Here is a 19814-nt window from a genome sequence, read left to right as displayed (position 1 = left end):
AGTCAACTATCTTTAACACCCCACGCAAGCTGAGCGTCGGATTTGAACGAACGTGAAGCTTAGATCTGAAAAATTCGAAGAGAGGTCGAGAAATACTTTTTGTGAAGATGTCAGCAACTTGGAGATGGGAAGGTACATATTGTGTGTGAAGTTTGCCAGCGATAACAAATTCTCTAAGGAAATGATAATCTAGTTCAACATGTTTGGCCCGCTTGTGAGAAACGGGATTAGAGCTCAAAAAAATAGCACTTTTGTTGTCACATAAGAGTAAGGGCTGCTATGAAATAGGGATCTTGAGATCATGCAAAAGATGTGTAACCCAAAGTTCTGCAGCAGTCGTGGCAAGAGCACGATACTCAGATTCACAGCTGGAGCGTGAGACGGTAGGTTGCTTTTTGGCACTCCAAGAAACAAGATTATTACCAAGATAAATAGAATAGCCGGATGTAGAACGACGAGTATCGGGACAACCAGCCCAGTCAGCATCTGAATAAGCGACTAGCGTACTAGGAACAGTGGATGGACGAAAGGTAAGACCAAAGTGGAGTGTTCCTTTGACATAGCGAAGAATACATTTGACAGCAAGAAAGTGATCTGCAATAGGAGCATGCAAGAATTAACTGACAGAATTGACAGCATAGGCAATATCTGGACGCATAATAGTCAAGTACTGAAGGGCGCCAGCAAGAGATCTATAGAGAGTAGAATCAGAGAAAGGAGAATGATAACTCACTAAAAGTAGAGTCATATCAAGTCTTTTTGTAGTTAATATTGCACTCTTATTCACCATTTACTCATTTATTACCCCATTTATTCTACTTAGTGAGCATGAAATCGTTTATTACGGTCCAAAATGAAAAAAAATATGATTTGGCATAAATCGATCTTAATTGTATATTTAATTGAGTTATGTGGAAAATTTCAGACATTTATGTTAAACCATGTGGGGTACCAAATTTGGAAACAAATGGGGGATGACATGAAAATTTTAAATCCACGTCAGCAGTCCAAGTGGGTCATTGACTACCCAATGAGGAACATCCTATGTGGACTACTTATTTCTTTTCAGCCCTAAAGGGGAACCCATGCTCAATATAAAAGGAAAAGGAAGAGAGGAGAGCCACATTTTGGGGAGAAAATCGAATTACACGGCAGCAGCCTCTGCTGCAGTGAACTGCTGTGAAACTAGAGAAGAAGAAGAAAACCCTAATCCAGCCGCTGTTGACAATAGAAGAAAAATGAGACCAACAAGGATTGATCAGGGCAAAAAGGTGAACGTGAGAGCTCAAGAGAAGGGAACTTCCATTGACGAACGGCAACAAACCTGGATAACTCTCTATTTCCTTATTCTCTTTCCTTATTCCATCAATTTTACATGATGAAGATGCGGATTCCTCATTTTAATTCAGTTTGTATGGAGAGCTAAACTTAATAGGGGAGGTGAGAGAGTTTTATATAGTTTAAGTATGTTGACAGTATAATTTTAGTTTATTAAAGAGTTGTTGTTAATGATTTACATGTATATTTAATTAGCTACTTTACATACATAGTTGTTCTCTTATTCGGGAGAAGAGAGGGAGCAATGAAATCCTCTTTAATACTCTAGTTCCATAGCAAGGAGACTTGAAGGGTAATAGAAGGGTTAGGAATAATTCTTCTCCTAGAGCCTTGTTAATAGAAATTACAACGATTATGAAAATAATCACCATTCATGACCCTCGGAAGTGGGCTTGAGAATCTATTAAAAGGAACTAAAATCTACCACAAAACTCAAGAACTTATCTATTTAATCTCTCTTAGCCAAACCTTCCTCATTATAGTTGATTTTCTCATCCTTTTCTGTTTTTCGACAGCAGTGGCACTCTGTTTTAGTTTTGTTTAAATAGTTAAAATCTCCAACACCCATTTGAATGTTACCCAAAAACTCACCTAATTTCCAGCTATAAAATTAACCAAAAAGATAGGTTCCCTATGGAATCGATAATTTACTTATTACTTGCTACTTGTGATAGTGTATACTTGCACTTATTCTTGTAAATTTTACATCATTTTATTATATACATCCACAAGCGATCAGAGAATCATCAACAGTCAGGTGTTGAGAAACAACCATGGGAGTGTGGATTGGTTTGCTATTGAGCAACTGAGCACGAGTAATAATATCTCGAACATATTTTAACTGACTAATAAATAGACCATCAGGAGTGGGTGAAGCTTCAAGACCAAGAAAGTAAATGAGAGAACCCAAATCTTTGGTAGCAAACTCAGAATGAAGCTTGCGAGTAAAGCGGTTAATAAGAGATGAGTTGTTGCCGGTAATAATAATGTTATCAACATAAAGAAGCAAATAGATAATGTTAGATTGTTGATAAAAGACGAAAAGGGACGTGTCAGCGCGACTGCAAGAAAAACCAAGTGTGAGAAGAAATGAGCTAAAACGCTGAAACCAAGCGCGAGGAGCTTGTTTTAAGCCATAAAGGGCTTTCTTTAATAGACAAACATGAGTGAGAAATCAAGGATCAATATACATAGGAGTTTGTTCCATATGAACACGTTCAATNTCCAGCTATAAAATTAACCAAAAAGATAGGTTCCCTATGGAATCGATAATTTACTTATTACTTGCTACTTGTGATAGTGTATACTTGCACTTATTCTTGTAAATTTTACATCATTTTATTATATACATCCACAAGCGATCAGAGAATCATCAACAGTCAGGTGTTGAGAAACAACCATGGGAGTGTGGATTGGTTTGCTATTGAGCAACTGAGCACGAGTAATAATATCTCGAACATATTTTAACTGACTAATAAATAGACCATCAGGAGTGGGTGAAGCTTCAAGACCAAGAAAGTAAATGAGAGAACCCAAATCTTTGGTAGCAAACTCAGAATGAAGCTTGCGAGTAAAGCGGTTAATAAGAGATGAGTTGTTGCCGGTAATAATAATGTTATCAACATAAAGAAGCAAATAGATAATGTTAGATTGTTGATAAAAGACGAAAAGGGACGTGTCAGCGCGACTGCAAGAAAAACCAAGTGTGAGAAGAAATGAGCTAAAACGCTGAAACCAAGCGCGAGGAGCTTGTTTTAAGCCATAAAGGGCTTTCTTTAATAGACAAACATGAGTGAGAAATCAAGGATCAATATACATAGGAGTTTGTTCCATATGAACACGTTCAATAAGAGTTCCCTTGAGAAAAACATTCTTGACATCAAGTTGTCGAAGAGGCCATTTATTTGTGACTGCAATAGAAAGCACAACACGGACAGTGGTAGCTTTGACAACCAGACCGAAAGTGTCAGTGTAGTCAAGACCAGGAACCTGAATATAACCTTTGGCAACAAGACGAGCCTTGAAAAGCTCAACGGGTCCATCAGGCAAATATTTTATACGAAACACCCATTTAGAGCCTAGGATGTTGGTGTTGGCAGGGCGAGGAACCAAAGTCCAAGTATCATTTTGTTGTAAAGCTCGAATTTCTTCATCCATGGCAGCAACCCAAGCAGGATTCTTAGCTGCAGATTTGAATCCTTTTGGCTTAGTGGATGCAAGAAGAGTAGAAAGAAGTCCAGATGAGCCCAAAATACCAATATTTGCTGGATGACGAGTCTTGAATATACCAGCTTTGGCTCATGTGATCATAGAATGAGAGCCCAAAAAAGAGGAATCAACCGTAGTTTCAATAGAGGTTGGATCAGAAGTCGAGAGTGACAAAGCAGAACCTGCACGAGAAGTATCAACCTGCATAGACTCATCCACAAGGTCAAAACAAATATCACATGGGAATGTACTGGATCGAGGAATGTGTGATGATGAAGTGGTAGGGGGGATGAATCAATATGACAAAGATGTGGTTCCAAGAAATTTGAAATATGAAGAGAGGAAAGATGTTGGGCCTAGGAGCTAGGGATAGTAGGAAAGTGAGTTTCATCAAATTGAGTATGGCTGGTGATATATAGCTTAGTGGTGGCGGGATTAAGACAGCGGAACCCTTTATGAGCAGGACTATAACCCAAAAAATACAAGGAATGCTGCGGGGAGAAAGCTTGTTATGCATATAATCACGCAAATAAGGATAAACACGACAACCAAAGGGATGAAAATTGTCATAATGCGGAGAGTAGCCATAGAGGAGTTCAAAGGGTGACTTATCTCCAAGAAGTGAAGTAGGCAACCGGTTGATAATATAAGCTGCAGTGCTAAAGGCGTCAACCCAAAAACGAGGAGAAAGATGAGAGTGAAAGAGAAGGGTCAAGCCAGTCTCAGTCACATGACGGTGTTTTCTCTCATCACGACCATTTTGAGCAGGTGTATATGGACAAGAGAGTTGATGGTGGATGCCAGAAATACGTAAATGAGTTTTGAAACAAGTGCTAGTAAATTCGGTACCTCCATCGCTTTGAAATACCTTGATATGAGAAGAATATTGATTTTCCACAAATTTTTGAAATTGAAGAATAATATGAAAGAAATCATATTTAAATTTTAAAGGGTAAAACTAAGTGAATTGAGAATAATCATCAATAAAAATAACGTAGTAAAGAAAATCCAAATTTGATTTGACAGGGGAAGGACCCCAAGGATCACAATGAATAAGATCTAATACATGAGACGACCTATGTTCATTGCGGAAATAAGGCAATCGATGACTTTTCGCAAGCTGACAAGTACTCCATAGTGATGGAGAAGGCAATAAGGACGTAAGAGAAAGATGACCTTTTCTATTTAAAAAAGAAATAACAGAATGATTCACATGACCTAGGCGAGCATGCCATAAATCATATGAAGCACGTAAAGATTTGTTTCTAAGTACTGAAATAAAAGCAGGGTTGCCGCGCTCTAGCACATATAGCCCTCCATCTCTTTTACTGGTTGCCACCACCCTTCCTGTTTGACAATTCTAGATAGTAAGAAGATTATTAGTAAATGTAACGGAGAGAAGAAAATTAGACGTTAATTTACTAATTGAAAGAAGATTTTTAGTGAGATGAGGGACAACCAATACATCTAATAAATGAATATTTGGAACAGGAGAAAGAGTACCAATGTGGGTAATGGGTAGGGATGCACCGTTTCCTACGATCACAGAGTCCTTACCCGTGCAATTTTTAGACTGATCCAAAATAGATGGATCGGCGGTCATATGAGCCAAAGCCTCAGTATCTAGAAATCAATTAGCAGCATCGGGTCCAGCAATAGAACAGAATGTGTTGAAGGCTTCAGCAAGGTGAGCATGAGTAGAATCAGATCGAACATACCGTTGGTTGCAACGGTCAACATAATGGCCCTCTTTGCAGCATATTTGGCAGTGAGGTGGTCGATGACCCTGACCTGAGTGGGTTCGTCCTCGATTGGAAGAGTTGTTTTTGTGGAAANTCCATAGTGATGGAGAAGGCAATAAGGACGTAAGAGAAAGATGACCTTTTCTATTTAAAAAAGAAATAACAGAATGATTCACATGACCTAGGCGAGCATGCCATAAATCATATGAAGCACGTAAAGATTTGTTTCTAAGTACTGAAATAAAAGCAGGGTTGCCGCGCTCTAGCACATATAGCCCTCCATCTCTTTTACTGGTTGCCACCACCCTTCCTGTTTGACAATTCTAGATAGTAAGAAGATTATTAGTAAATGTAACGGAGAGAAGAAAATTAGACGTTAATTTACTAATTGAAAGAAGATTTTTAGTGAGATGAGGGACAACCAATACATCTAATAAATGAATATTTGGAACAGGAGAAAGAGTACCAATGTGGGTAATGGGTAGGGATGCACCGTTTCCTACGATCACAGAGTCCTTACCCGTGCAATTTTTAGACTGATCCAAAATAGATGGATCGGCGGTCATATGAGCCAAAGCCTCAGTATCTAGAAATCAATTAGCAGCATCGGGTCCAGCAATAGAACAGAATGTGTTGAAGGCTTCAGCAAGGTGAGCATGAGTAGAATCAGATCGAACATACCGTTGGTTGCAACGGTCAACATAATGGCCCTCTTTGCAGCATATTTGGCAGTGAGGTGGTCGATGACCCTGACCTGAGTGGGTTCGTCCTCGATTGGAAGAGTTGTTTTTGTGGAAATAAGAACGACCTCACTGGTTGCTAGAGGAAGGAGGGTGGCTTCCATGGGTGCGACCGCGATTAGTGGCTGTGAATGCTATAGGAGTGGAGTCAGAGGACTCAAGGGAGCGTTGAAACAACTCAAAACTTTCAGGTTTAGAGACTAAATCTGCAAAACAGAGGATAGAGGTGAGAGCCATTTGAGTAGTAGAAAAAGTTGAAAAGTCGGTGGCGAATCCACGAAGGAACCAGTGCACTTTATCAATGTCCTCGACGGGTCTGCCAATGGCATGAAGTTGGTTCCAAATTATTTTGAAGGCTCGGGCATACTCAGCAACAGGTTTGATGCCACGTTTCATCAGCTACAAGTCATCCTTGAGTCTCAGTTCAGGAGGTTTCGAATGATGGCTGAACGTAGTTTCCAATGCAAGCCAAATATCGCGTGCATTGGAGAGACCAATGACAACAACAATGACTTCCTCGGTGAGAGAGGAGAGTAGGAGACAGAGAAGTTGTTGATCGGCTGCTCTCCACGCCAAATATTAAGGGTTGAGTGTTGAGGAGGTTTCTGGTTCAAAACGAGGTGGTGGAACCATATTTCCATCAACATAGCCCAGCATGTCTTGACTCTCAAGGAGAGGGAGAAGTTGGCTCTTCTAAAGAAGATAATTGGATGAAGAAAGTTTGATGGTGATCATATTGATTAGGGTGTTGAAAGGAAGAAGACGATAAGAGGATTCGAAAGCCACAGAGAAGAAAGGATCAGAGTTGTTAAACCGAAAAGTGCTCTGATACCATGTTAAATGTTTGCTGAAACCACCACACCTAAATGGTGGTGAAAGTTCTCTATTTATAATGATTTACAGTATAGAGAATTATGGTAAATTACAAATAATATGGAAAGAACAATAAAAAGAAAAAATAATAAATGAATACAATATATTTGCGTTTAATAAAAGGAAAATATGGTAAGCGTAATGTAAGGCAAATATCAATAACCGGTCAACTATCCTTAACAATAAAGCTGTAAGTTCCTTGCTTTGGTGATGTAAAAGGTTTATTCGAATGTTTCGAGTTTAATTCAGTCAATTCACACAAGCATAACTCATAGTTATAATAAGACGGTGGGAGGAGCTTTTATGAAGTTAAGGAACTGGTTGGCCTCAGCCTTAGTATAAAAATGTGTTGATGAGATATGAAGGTTAGTAAAGTTTTAAGAGAGTATTAAGGTAATATCAAAAGGTTAGCATCCCACCTCATATTTATCAAAGGAACTTGAGATTATTTGTCTCGTCCTTAATTTGGATTTTACACTAAATTATTGATGCATAGTGAGTGAATTCCAGATTGATTAATTTCTTCAAGTTGATAGGTGAGGTGGCGAGTTATGAAAGGATATGTTCAAACCACTAGTTAATGATCATGAGGGTACCAAAAGGTTCAATGGATTCAAAGGTATTGTCATGGAATTTTTTCTAGGCTTACCTAAGATAGTGAAAAAAGCACATATCATCATTCTAGTAGTGGTGGGTTGTTGCATTCATAAGCTTACACGTGTTACTTCAGGTAAAGTCTCAACCCTATAGGATGTCATCATTAGCAATAGTAATGCATTGATCTCATAAACAGTTGGAATTTCAAGTTACATCTTATGAATATCGCTTACAACCACTAGACAACTATTGATGTGATGTTGTTTGAAACTTTATATTGAAACAATGAAGTCTCCCGTGTGCTGAAGGTATGAAAACATGAATTGTTGGGAACAGAGTTAGTCCAAGAAATCGATGAGGTCATGCAAAAGATCAAGACAAAAATGCGTAGGGTTCAAAGTAGACAGACGACTTATGTCGACATGAGACGTAGATACTTAGAGTTTGAGGTAGACTACAAGGTATTCTTAAAGATGTCCTCGTTACAAGTTGTCCTGAGGGTCACAAAAAAGGGCAAGTTGAGCCTACTCTTCATCAAACTCATCAACATTCTAAAGGGCAAGCTTAGCCCTACCACTATCTATCTCCAAGGCGCATAACGTGTCTCATGTGTCTATACTCTGCAAGTACTTAATAGACTCGACACATGTGATAAACTATGAACCCTTACATAGAGACGATGGCTTGAGTTACAAAGAAAGACCAATAAAAATCTTAGCCTAAAGGTCCTACGCACCAGAGAAATAACTTTGGTCAAGATATTATGACAAAAACACTAGGCAGAAGAAGCTAGGTGAGACTGGGAGGATGAGATGAGGAGAGACATCCCAAATTGTTCCAAAATTAAGATAGATTTGAAGACTTTTGTACGATGTAACAACCAAAAATTAAATAAATAATAATAAAAATAAAAAAGTTTGTTCTAAATCGATGCGATTGAGAAAATGTAGAGTTAGACTTTAATATAAAAGGGAGGTCTCTTGGCTTAATCACAACAATTGCACCATTTCATCCCCCACTAAAGAAATTTGGGGTCAACCGGAGAATCCAATTTCTGACAGCTCTCGCTTGACTTGGGTCTGATACACTTAGACTCCTTATCAAGTTTTAGATTTTAAAGAAACTTTAAGCTAGCACCAAGGGAGCATCGTGGCTTCAGCTTAAACCAACTAGGTAAATGACTTTATTAGATGACCTGTTTGTTGTATGAACGATGCATGCCTTGTGGTGTATGAATGATACATGCCTTGTGGCCCTTACCATGTCGTAAATTTATGATTTTATGGTTGCATATGTTATGATGTATGTTACGCTGCCTACAAGTTATGTTATAATATCATATATATTATGCTATGATTATTCTATGCCACAAAATTATGTCATGCTAATGATGTTATATGATGCATGAACCTTCATGTACCACGCTATGTAAACTACGTTAGTACGTAGACCCTATGTCTATGAGACATTAGAAAATCATGCATTGTTAATCATGAACAATAGACAAAATCAAGTATGTATACCTCATAGAATGTTATGTCAAGAATGAAGTATGATTAGCTTCATGATTATATGCCATGTTTTAATGTTATGAAACCTCATGCATTTTCTATAACACGGGCATCAAGATACTTTTACTTTATGTTTAGTACAAATGCATACCTTATGATTTTTAAGAGACGCTTTCGGTGTTACTAGGAGAAACTTCGAGAAATAGAAGACAAACATACTTGAATTTAGGGAAACGTCGGCTAAGACCACCAAGTAAGTGGTCTTACTATCGGTTTGGTTATAATCGTATGTTGTATGATGATACGTACCCGTGGCATCGCATGTGTCATATGCTCGTTAGATGTGAAAGGTTATGAAATGATATGTATACGATATGATATGTGAATGAGATGATATATATGATAAAATCATATGTTTACGATATTACATTTTAAGATATGATATGCTTGACGACATGTTTATGTTATGATATGTTTGTGTTATGATATATGTTATGGTGTAATATGATTAACCATACGACGCATGTTGTGACACGATATATGATATGATATGATATGATAGGAGACACGATATGTTTATCATATGATATATGTTTGATATGATGAGATCTATGATAAAATTGATATGCAATATGATGTATTAGCACAACGCACAATTCCGATATAGGCTTGGAAAGTTATGATAAAATGATATGATATAAAGGAAAGCGGAAGAGGGGTTTTTGTACATGATATTGAAAGGAAAAATGTCGAGACACATGCATCATTGTATGTTCATGCATCGGGAGATACACCTTCTTCTTTTTACGATGGTACGAACGCGTACATTACGAGACAGGGAAAAGATCATTACATTCATTATAATGTTGTAACGATCGCTATTCCTAATGGGTGTCCAACATCAACAGCTCCAAAGAATGCTCGCTTGACAAAAAAGGGGCCCAAGAGGTGTGCGAACCGACTAGTGGGTCCATACTCGCACATATGGATCGTGTGTAGAACAGTAAATACACATCCAATTACCCGTTTAGGATAGCCGCCTAATGAATATAGATTCATATGATAGGTTCCGCTCATGATTGTATGTGTTTTCATTTAACCAGAATAGCAGGATCATTTATTGAGTATTTCTTAAAACACTCAAGCCATGTGCTACTCTTATTTTTCTAGGTAAAGGCAAAGTTCTCCTCTATGGCTGAAGGAGATCATGACACATGCATAGGGTAGTTTGCAATTTAAATTTCGTAGACTATAGGTTAGTATGCATGTAATTTCGTAGCATATAGGTTAGAATCGGGCTTTTTATGTTGTTTCAATTTTTTCACCTTTATTTAAAGATCTCATAGAAAAATTGTAAGTCCTTAGGATAAAGTTTTGAATGAAGTATTTCTGTATAAAATATCTATAATATGAATACAGTAGCGATTTTAGGTCAAATAGAAATCTAAGATCGTTACAATCCCAATATATGTACTTGTCGAACTCGCAGGAGGTAAGTTCAACTTTGTTCCTTTTCCTTTCTTTGTTGTGTCATTATCATATTTCAAGGATTGGATTGGAAGAATGTGAATGTCTTACACCAATTTTGGATAATGTTTAGCTGCTGTGCAAGTGGTCAGAAATCTAATGGCGGCCGGATCATGTGCGTGATCGTCAAAGGACGGAGAGAAGAGAGGTGTTGTAAATTGTCATAATTTTTTTTTATTTAATTTAGTCATTAACTCTCGTCAATTTGTAACAAATAAGAATATTATTAATTTGGTTATTAATTTTGTAACCATTTTAATATTAATCTTATTTAACTCCATAATTTATGATGATCCAAACAATTGTCCCTATATAATGGGTTTATCTAGGAGGTTGATGATATCAGAATTTGGGAGAGTTTTGTTAGGAGTTACTAGTATGGTCTTCTGTGGTTGATATAGTTCTGGTTAGTCCTATTTTTTGTGATTTTAAGTTTGTTTCGGCTCATATTTTTAGGTTCAACCATGATTGTAAATGCTATATAATGTCATGCTTAGAATTAATAAAAAAACACTTGAGATCAAAAAATATCTTGGTGTCTCTTTGTGTAATTCTGTTTATCGGTGTTGTGAGTACATTTGTTCCGCTTTCAGCGCACAACAAGTAGTTTTAGAGCCTGATTGTGGTATTTTGGGTATTGTGAAAGTTTTGGCCTCATCGACCACTAGACGTGTTCACAATCGTGCTTATTCTTGAAAATCAATTTTCAAGAATTGTGTTTTTTAGTTACATCCATATTCATTATTGCAAATGACAGAATCATCTGGAATTAAATCACGGCGTGGATCGAGATTTTTGAGTTCCAATCTCGAAGTAGAGAAATTTGATGGAACCAATAATTTTGGTGTTTGGCGAGGCGAAGTTAGCGATTTGCTGGACATGCAAGACCTTGATGTTTCTCTCCAAGAGGAGATGCTTGAAGACATGCCAGACGCCGAATGGAGGAAATTAAATCGACAAGCTTGTGGAATTATTCGATCCTGTCTTGGCAAGGATCAGAAATATCCATTTATGAAGGTTACCATGGCGAAAGAACTATGGGACAAGCTTGAGGTGAAATATACGAAGAAGAGTGTGGAAAATAAACTCTATTTGAAGAAGAAACTCTTCCATTTTGACTACAAGAAAGGTATCGCATTTGGATGATTTTAACAAAATCATCACTGATTTGCTCAATCTTGATGTTAAGATTGATGACGAAGACAAGACGTTGTTGTTATTAAATTCTTTGCCGGAATCCTACGAGTTTTTAGTAATGACCCTACTACTTGGAATCACTGATATTGATTTTGAAGATGTTTCAAATGCCTTAATAAATAATGAGATGCGAAAGGAGGAAAAGGAGGCATATCAAGACTCTAGCTCAAATGTTCTCACTGCTCGTGGAAGAACTTCTACTTGGAAAAAGAGCGAATGTGGAAAGTCTCGATCAAAGTCGAGAGGTAGATCTGATAATTGGAGAAAACTTGATAAAAATGAGTGTGCATATTGTCGACAGAAAGGCCATTAGAAGAAAGATTGTCCGATCTTAAAAGAGAAGGGGTCGAAGTCCAATGTGGTTAGAGATGACGACACTGATACAGATAATGCCTTGACAATCTCTTTATCCGTCAGCCAAACCAGTGAATGGATTCTTGATTCTGGGTGCTCCTATCATATGTGTCCCAATAGAGAGATGTTTTTGAACTTCAAAGAGTTTAATGGCGGAGTTGTCTATATGGGCAATTATAGTACTTGCAAGATGATGGGAATCGGCTTAGTACAAATCAAGATGTTTGATGGGGTTATACGAAAACTCAATGATGTGAGGTATATCCCTGACTTGAAGAAAAATTTGATTTCCCTTGGCGTTTTGGATGCCAGTGGTTATCGCATCATTTTGGAAGGAGAGAATTTGAAAGTAGCTCGTGGAGCTTTGGTGGCAATTAAAGGAACTAGAAGAGGTAGCATATACTACCTCAACAGAACCACAATAATTTGGCATGCTGCTGTGGCAAGTTCGAAAGAACAAGACATACCGAAATTATGGCACATGAGACTTGGGCATGCTAGTGAGAAGACGCTTCAGACATTGGTGAACTAAGGAGTCCTTAAGGGTGCCACAACTGGTAAAATTGATTTATGTGAACATTGTATATTTGGTAAAAAAAAAATGTGAAGTTTGGTACAGCTGTACACCAAACAAAGGGCATTTTGGATTATGTTCACACTGATGTATGGGATCCCATGAAGAATGTCTCATTAAGAGGAAAGAGGTGGTTTGTCACCTTTATTGATGACTACTCGAGGAGAGTTTGGATGTATCCCATGAGGCACAGAAACGAGGTTCTCCAAATCTTCCTAAAGTGGAATAAAATGGTAGAGAATCAGAGAAAATCAAAAAAGCTGAGATCAGACAACGGTGGAGAATATACTTATGATGCATTCCTTAAAGTATGACGAGATGAAGGGATCGTTCGACACTTCACTGTGCTTGGTAAGCCACAACAAAATGGAGTTACTGAGAGAATGAACCAGACATTAATGGAGAAGGTTCGAGGCATATTGTCTCAAGTAGGATTGAGTAAGGCATTTTGGGCTGAGGCTCTCAGTTATGCAGTTCACTTGGTGAATCGTTTACCTGTTTCTGGAAATGGTGGGAAAATTCTACTTGAGGTATGGTCGGGTACTCCTGTTAGTGATTATGATAAATTGCATCTGTTTGGGTGTCCTGCTTATTATCATGTGACAGACTCAAAGTTGGATCCTGGAGCAAAAAAAAAGCCAAGTTTATGGGCTTTAGCAAAGGCGTGAAGGGCTAAAGGTTATGGTGTCCAGAAACAAGTAAGATTGTTAACAGTCGAGATGTGACATTCGATGAGTCTGAAATGTTTTTGCAGAACATTGAAAATAATGACGAGGCATTGAAGCAGGTGGAGAATGTGGTGTTCTCTCCTACTATGGTTGCTTCTACTAAAGAACCTATTGATCAGGTAGATAATAACTCTGATGTCTTAGAACAGGAGGAGCAAAGCCTTGTAAATGAAAGAGTGGAGGAACCTGAATCCATCGCCAAGAATAGACCACGAAGGGCAATTCGGAAACCTGCAAGGTTTGATGATACGATAGCATATGTTTTCTCTATGATTGATGGAGTTTCCAACAGTTACAAAGATGCTATTCAGAGGCCGGATAGCTTACACTTGCAAAAGAATATGAATCAGCAAATAAATCAAATTTGGGATTTGGTACAACTCTGAAAACGTAAAAAGAAAATTGGTTATAAATGGGTTTATGAAGAAAAAGAAAATTCATGGGTGTATGAAAAGTATTGAGGCTTGAGGTGGTGGCAACCAAATCAGTTAAACTTGGAGATCTCATGACGAGGTGAAGATTGATGTAAATGGTCAATATTATTAACTTGGTTATTAATTTTGTAACCATTTTAATATTAATCTTATTTAGTTCCATAACTTTTAATGATACAAACAATTGTTCCTATATAATAGCTTTAGGAAATTGATGATATCAGAATTTGATATAGGAATTTGGGAGAGTTTTGTTAGGAATTACTAGTCTGGTCTTCTGTGGTTGATATAGTTCTGGTTTAGAGAGTCCTATTCTTTAGGACTGATTAGTCCTATTCACTCTAAGTTTCTTTTATATTTTTAGGTTCAATCATGATGGCAAAGGCTCTATAATGTCATGCTTAGAATTAATAAAGAAAGCACTTGAGATAAAAAAAAAACATGTTGGTGTCACTTTGTGTAATTCCGTTCATTGGTGTTGTGAGTACATTTGTTCCGCTTTCGGCCCACAACAAGAGGGAAAAGGGTTGGATCCAGCTCGGGTGACCCATAACCAAGTGGTGTGCACACATCCCATGCCCCCAAGACGTGCTACCCCGTTTGCCTCACTTGCTAATGCGACCCGAGACTCGCGCATTAAACCAGACACTCGCGCGTGCTAACCCGAGTCAACCAACTACGTTCCACGCACATGTAGTGGCGCGTGTTAGCCGAACTCTATTCGTGGCTCCGTTGTCAGCTTGATCCAATACCCTCAGCTCACACTCGACTTGGTGACTTAGACATCTCAATATACATCTTTTTACCCTCTCGAAACTATTTGAATAAAAAAAATTTTAGCTAAAAGATGGGAGTATTCAATACTTTTAGCTAAACTAAGTTAGTTGTATACCTATGTCATGGGTCTCCATAGGTTAAATTGAAGTTTTAAGAANTTATTGTGTCATGGGTCTCCATAGGTTAAATTGAAGTTTTAAGAACAACCTCAGACCAACTTTAAAATATTTAGAAACTCGGGCTAAGGCGAAACAAATAAGTTGTTGTATTGTTAGTTGTTGGAAGAATTGTATGATTTATGATGATGCATGCTCTGTAGTCCCTTGCATGTGTCATAATTAGGAATGTTATGTTATGATATGTATGTTATGTGATGATCTATGATGTTATGTTATGTATGGTATTCAATGTCCTATTATGCCATGATGTGTATGATATGAAATGCTTTGTTTTTTATGCTATGTCATGTAATGTGAAGCCATGTTATAGATTTATAATATACTAATGATGATGCATGATGAAAGCCATGGTGAGTACTATGCATACATGACTCATATGTGTATTATGTCATGAATGAAAGAAAGAACAAAATGTTTCTTATTATATGCTATGATTTTAAGTCATGAGGACCTCATGTATTTATGTATGTCATGTGCATCGGGATACTTCTCCACTATGTTATGTTAGTAAAGATGTGTACCTTCAATACTTGTGTTCGCTATGATATCATGTGGGCCTTTATCTCTGTGATATTCGGCGACAGGTCATGCGTTAGCCAGATGAGCCAGACCTAGAGGGTAATATACAAGCCCACCTAGTGGGTGCATGTGTGCGTGTGTGGACCGTGTGTGAGGAAGTACCACACATCCAACTCTATTCGAACGGGCAAGAGCTCAAGGCCATGCTATGATGTTTTAAGAAAAATGATAGGTCTCATCGTGGATGTGTTTGTTTGCATTACCTGATTCCAACAGTGGCGTTACCTACTAAGTATTTCTTAAAATACTCAATCCACATACTACTCATATATTTCAGGTAAAGGCAAAGTACCCCTGTACCGATGATGGTAATGCTAGATTGGCCATGGAAGTTAGGTTTGGGGGAGGGAAATGTCCCACGTTGCTTAAAACTAAGGAGTGGGTTGGCCTCCACTTCAAAGGAAGGATATATTTTTAACGGCTTTAGGCCAATATTTTGGCTGATCGGACTTGAGTCTGATACTCCAACCCTTTTCTACTAGTTTTAACTCTATTATTAAGAATAAGTTTAAAATATTTTATGTAAAATTAGGCTTAACTAATTTAAATTATAGTAAATTTAAATTATTTTATGTAAAATTAAACTCCTTTAAATTATTAGGAATAAGTTTAAATTATTTTATGCTAAATTAGGGGTAAGTTTAAATTATTTTATGCCAAATTAATTATATGCCAAACTAGGTGTGGGAATTCTCATAGTAGGATGCTAATTTATAATTGCGGAACTTTTTAGCTAAAATTAAATTTTAGAGAGCAGCGTTAAGCTAGCATCAAAGGGTCGTAGTAGCTTCGGCCTAAGCCAACCAAGTAAGTGGTCTTACTACCAATTTGGTTATAATTGCATGCTATATGATGACACGTGCTTGTGACTTCGCACGTGTCATATGGTCATATATTTGAATAGTTATGAAATGATGTGTACGTTATGATATGTGAATGTTATGTTGTATGTGATGAAATGATATGTTTACGATATGATATGTTAATATAGAATATGTTTGAAGACGCGTTCGTGATACATAATGATATGATATAAAGAAAAATGCTAAAGGGGTTGTTATACATGATAATGAAAGGAAAAATGTTGGGACCTCATGCATCATTATGTGTTCATGTATCGAGAGATAACTCTTCTCCTTTTACGATGGTACAGCCGCGTACGTTACGAAGCAGATAAACGATCATTATATTTACTATAATGTTGTTATGATAACCGCTATTTCTAATGGGTGTCTGACATCAACAACTACCAGATAATGCACACCTGATAAGAAAGGAACACAGGAGGTGTACGAACTGACTAGTGGGTCCATACTCACACGCGTGGGCCATGTGTAGAATAGTAAATACACATTCAATTACCCAGTTATAGCCTCCATAGGAATATAGACTGATATGATAGGTCCACTCATGATTGTATGTGCTTGCATCTAACCCCAATAGTAAGGTCACTTGCTAAGTATTTCTTAAAATAAAGTCACGTGCTACTCTTATTTTTCAAGTAAAGGCAAGACACTCCTATACAACAAACGACGACATCGCAATTTGAAACCATGACACATACATAAGGTAATTGTATTTACTTTCTTACACTTAGGTTCGAATAGGGTGTTTTTACTTTTAATACTTATTTATTTAATTCAATATTTTTTGTGTCGTTTTAAAGATGTTTTCGAACATGTAAGTCCATGACAATATTTTTAGATGAAATATAAACGCTTATTACAGCACAAAACGATTATTATAGCGACTCTAGACACCTAGAAATCTAGGTCGTTAGACATGTCTTATCTATATTAAAAAATTAGGAGTGTTTCCCAAGTTGACAAATTTAGTATAAAAAATGAGAGAGAGAGAGAGAGGAGGGAGGGAGGGAGGGAGGGAGAGAGACTTAAAATATCCAATTAATTAGTAAAATACACATTGATTTGTTAATAAATAAAACTCCTATCAAAACATGCCACGTGTCGAATATTTTGAAATATTTTCATCCATTAACATTTTTAATATAATTAATATTATTACTTAATTTTGTGGTGCATATTCTTCCACCCTCTCTCATGGGAACATCTCCAAGAGCTTATTGCTAAGCATTTTAGGCTCCATTCTGCAACTGCTTTCCATCTGTTTTCATCATTAAAAATTAACATAAGCTTCATAATTACATTAATTTTGTGTTTACTATATAGTTTTTTCAAATAATAATCATATTAATATTAATGTTACCTGAAGATGCAAATTATGGAAAACCTTCCCATCAAAAGACTCAAAAGAAGAAGCATTCAACAAAAGAAGACCTTCCTCCTCCAAGCAAACCAAGATCTCCGACAACGAATTCTGGTGGCCGCCGTTGATGTCGGTGGATATCTGAATCGCCATTTCCCGTTGACCAAGTCGACTTGTCGATACGATCGACGAGGAGCTCGTAGCTGCGCATTTCGTTTTCTTTTCTTTATCGCTCTTTACTTCTTGCCCAACCATGGCTGCCATTAGCTCTTCTTTCTTCCTCATTAGCCCTTCCACTTGCTGTTGTAGCTCCGGTATGTAGCTCAATATCCTCGAGATCGTCGCCGGGTTACTCAGCTTCTTCTGCGACAAATAAAACATAACCGTTAACTTAAATTCAAAGACTTCGATTATGATTTTTAAACTTTTTAGGTCATAACAATTTTAACCCTAAATTTTCAATTCATCGAATTCCACCTCAAACTTATATAAATATTACAATCTTTAACCCTAAATTAATTTTAACTTTTTCGAGATCGATAATTTTCGTGGATGAAACAATGGAGAGGGGGAGAAGTGAAGCAAAAGCTTACCATTTGGTCAGTGGAGGGAAGGAGGGAGCGTAGAGAGGAGTAGAGAGAGTTGATCTTCTTGCGACGGTCGCGTTCGCTAGCATTATGGTTAAGTTTCTTAGCCATCTTAGAGACGTTGGCACCGGCTTTGGGTGACGGAGTAGCGGAGGAGGGATAGTGATCGAGGTCAACGTGCGGCGGCTGCAATGGCGGGGGCGGAGGGAAATGGAGGTAGAATGAATTATCAGAAGGTTCAAAAGGAGGAAAGGGTGAGTTATGGTGGTTATGGAGGGAGATGGGATCTTCCAATGGCCATTGAAGAGTAGAAAACAAAGGAGAAGAAACAGCCAACATGATGATGATGATGATGAAGAAGATAATGAAAAATGGTGATGCACAAACTCAAATGGTGGTGCCCCTTTAAGTCTTTTATACAAATATTTTCCATTATTATTAAAAACAAATCATTTTTTATTTCACAACTTGCCTTGATCTAAAAAAAAAAAAGTTGTTTTTTTTTTTTTTAATTAATTTATCCCAACCACTCCATAGTTTTGGTTTAAACCCATCTCTTAATTTCTCCGCTAATCGATTCAGGTCGGGTTGTGAACTTATTTAGGTTAGGTTGAATTCAAATGAATAAATATTTTATGCATTTAGTTGATTCATGGATTCTCTAAAGCTAGATTGAGTTGAACGGAGTTCGCCTGAATTTATTTATTCATAATTTTTGTTGAATGAAAGTCCCACGTCAGCTCATTTAGGGAATGACCATGAGTTTATAATCAAGGAATGTTATCTCCATTCCTACGAGGTCTTTTAGGAAGCCCAAAGCAAAGTCGTGAGAGCTTATGCTGAAAGTGGACAATATTGTACCATTGTGGAGAGTCGTGTTCATCTAACATGGTATTAGAGCATCATTTCGAACAATTTTAGTTCAAGCCCACTGCTACTAGATATTGTTCACTTTGGTCTGTTATCTATCGCCGTCAGGCTCACAGTTTTAAAACGCATCTGCTAGGGAGAGGTTTCCACACCTATGAAGTAAGGTTTCGTTCTCCTCTCCAATCGATGTGAGATTTCACAATCCACCCCTTTTGAGGGCTAGCGTCCTTGTTGGCACACTACTCGATGTCTAGCTCTGATACCACACTTCTATGAAGGAAAGTTTCGTTCTCCTCTCCAACCGATGTGAGATTTCACAATCCACCTCTTTTGGGGGCTAGCGTTCTTGTTGGCACACTGCTCTATGTCTAGCTCTGATACCACACTTCTATGAAGGAAGGTTTCGTTCTCCTCTCCAACCGATGTGAGATTTCACAATTCACCCCCTTTGGGGGCCAACGTCCTCGTTGGCACACTGCTTGGTGTCTAGCTCTGATACCATTTGTAATAATCCAAGCCCACCACTAGTAGATATTGCGTTTTAGTCTGTTATATATCGCCGCCAGCCTCACGGTTTTAAAACGCATCTTTAAAACCATGAGGTTGACGATGACGATGATGTACAATATCCACTAGCGGTGGACTTGTGTCATTACAAATAGTATCAGAGCCCGTCACCGAACAGTGGGGCTAGACCCTTTCCATAGTAAACATGTTTTAAAACCATGAGGCTTGCCACATACATAACGAACTAAAACGGACAATATATATTA

General features: G+C 37.6%; 1 protein-coding gene across 1 annotated transcript; it reads right to left on the bottom strand.

Annotated features, from left to right (window-relative positions):
- Positions 1-17246: 17246 nt before the first annotated feature.
- On the bottom strand, positions 17247-18548 carry LOC111803354 (transcription factor ORG2-like). The gene is made up of 3 exons (XM_023687716.1): positions 18178-18548; positions 17585-17947; positions 17247-17482 (listed from the first exon to the last, which is right to left on the bottom strand). The coding sequence occupies exons 1-3, from the start codon at positions 18508-18510 to the stop codon at positions 17417-17419; spliced, it is 762 nt and encodes a 253-aa protein (XP_023543484.1). The 5' UTR covers positions 18511-18548; the 3' UTR covers positions 17247-17416.
- Between the last annotated feature and the right edge of the window lie 1266 nt (positions 18549-19814).

This window comes from Cucurbita pepo, chromosome LG10 (genome assembly GCF_002806865.2).
Source record: "Cucurbita pepo subsp. pepo cultivar mu-cu-16 chromosome LG10, ASM280686v2, whole genome shotgun sequence".
Classification (NCBI taxonomy): Eukaryota; Viridiplantae; Streptophyta; class Magnoliopsida; order Cucurbitales; family Cucurbitaceae; genus Cucurbita; species Cucurbita pepo.
Note: the sequence above shows the minus strand (reverse complement) of the source record. Positions and strands in the feature narration are given on the sequence as shown.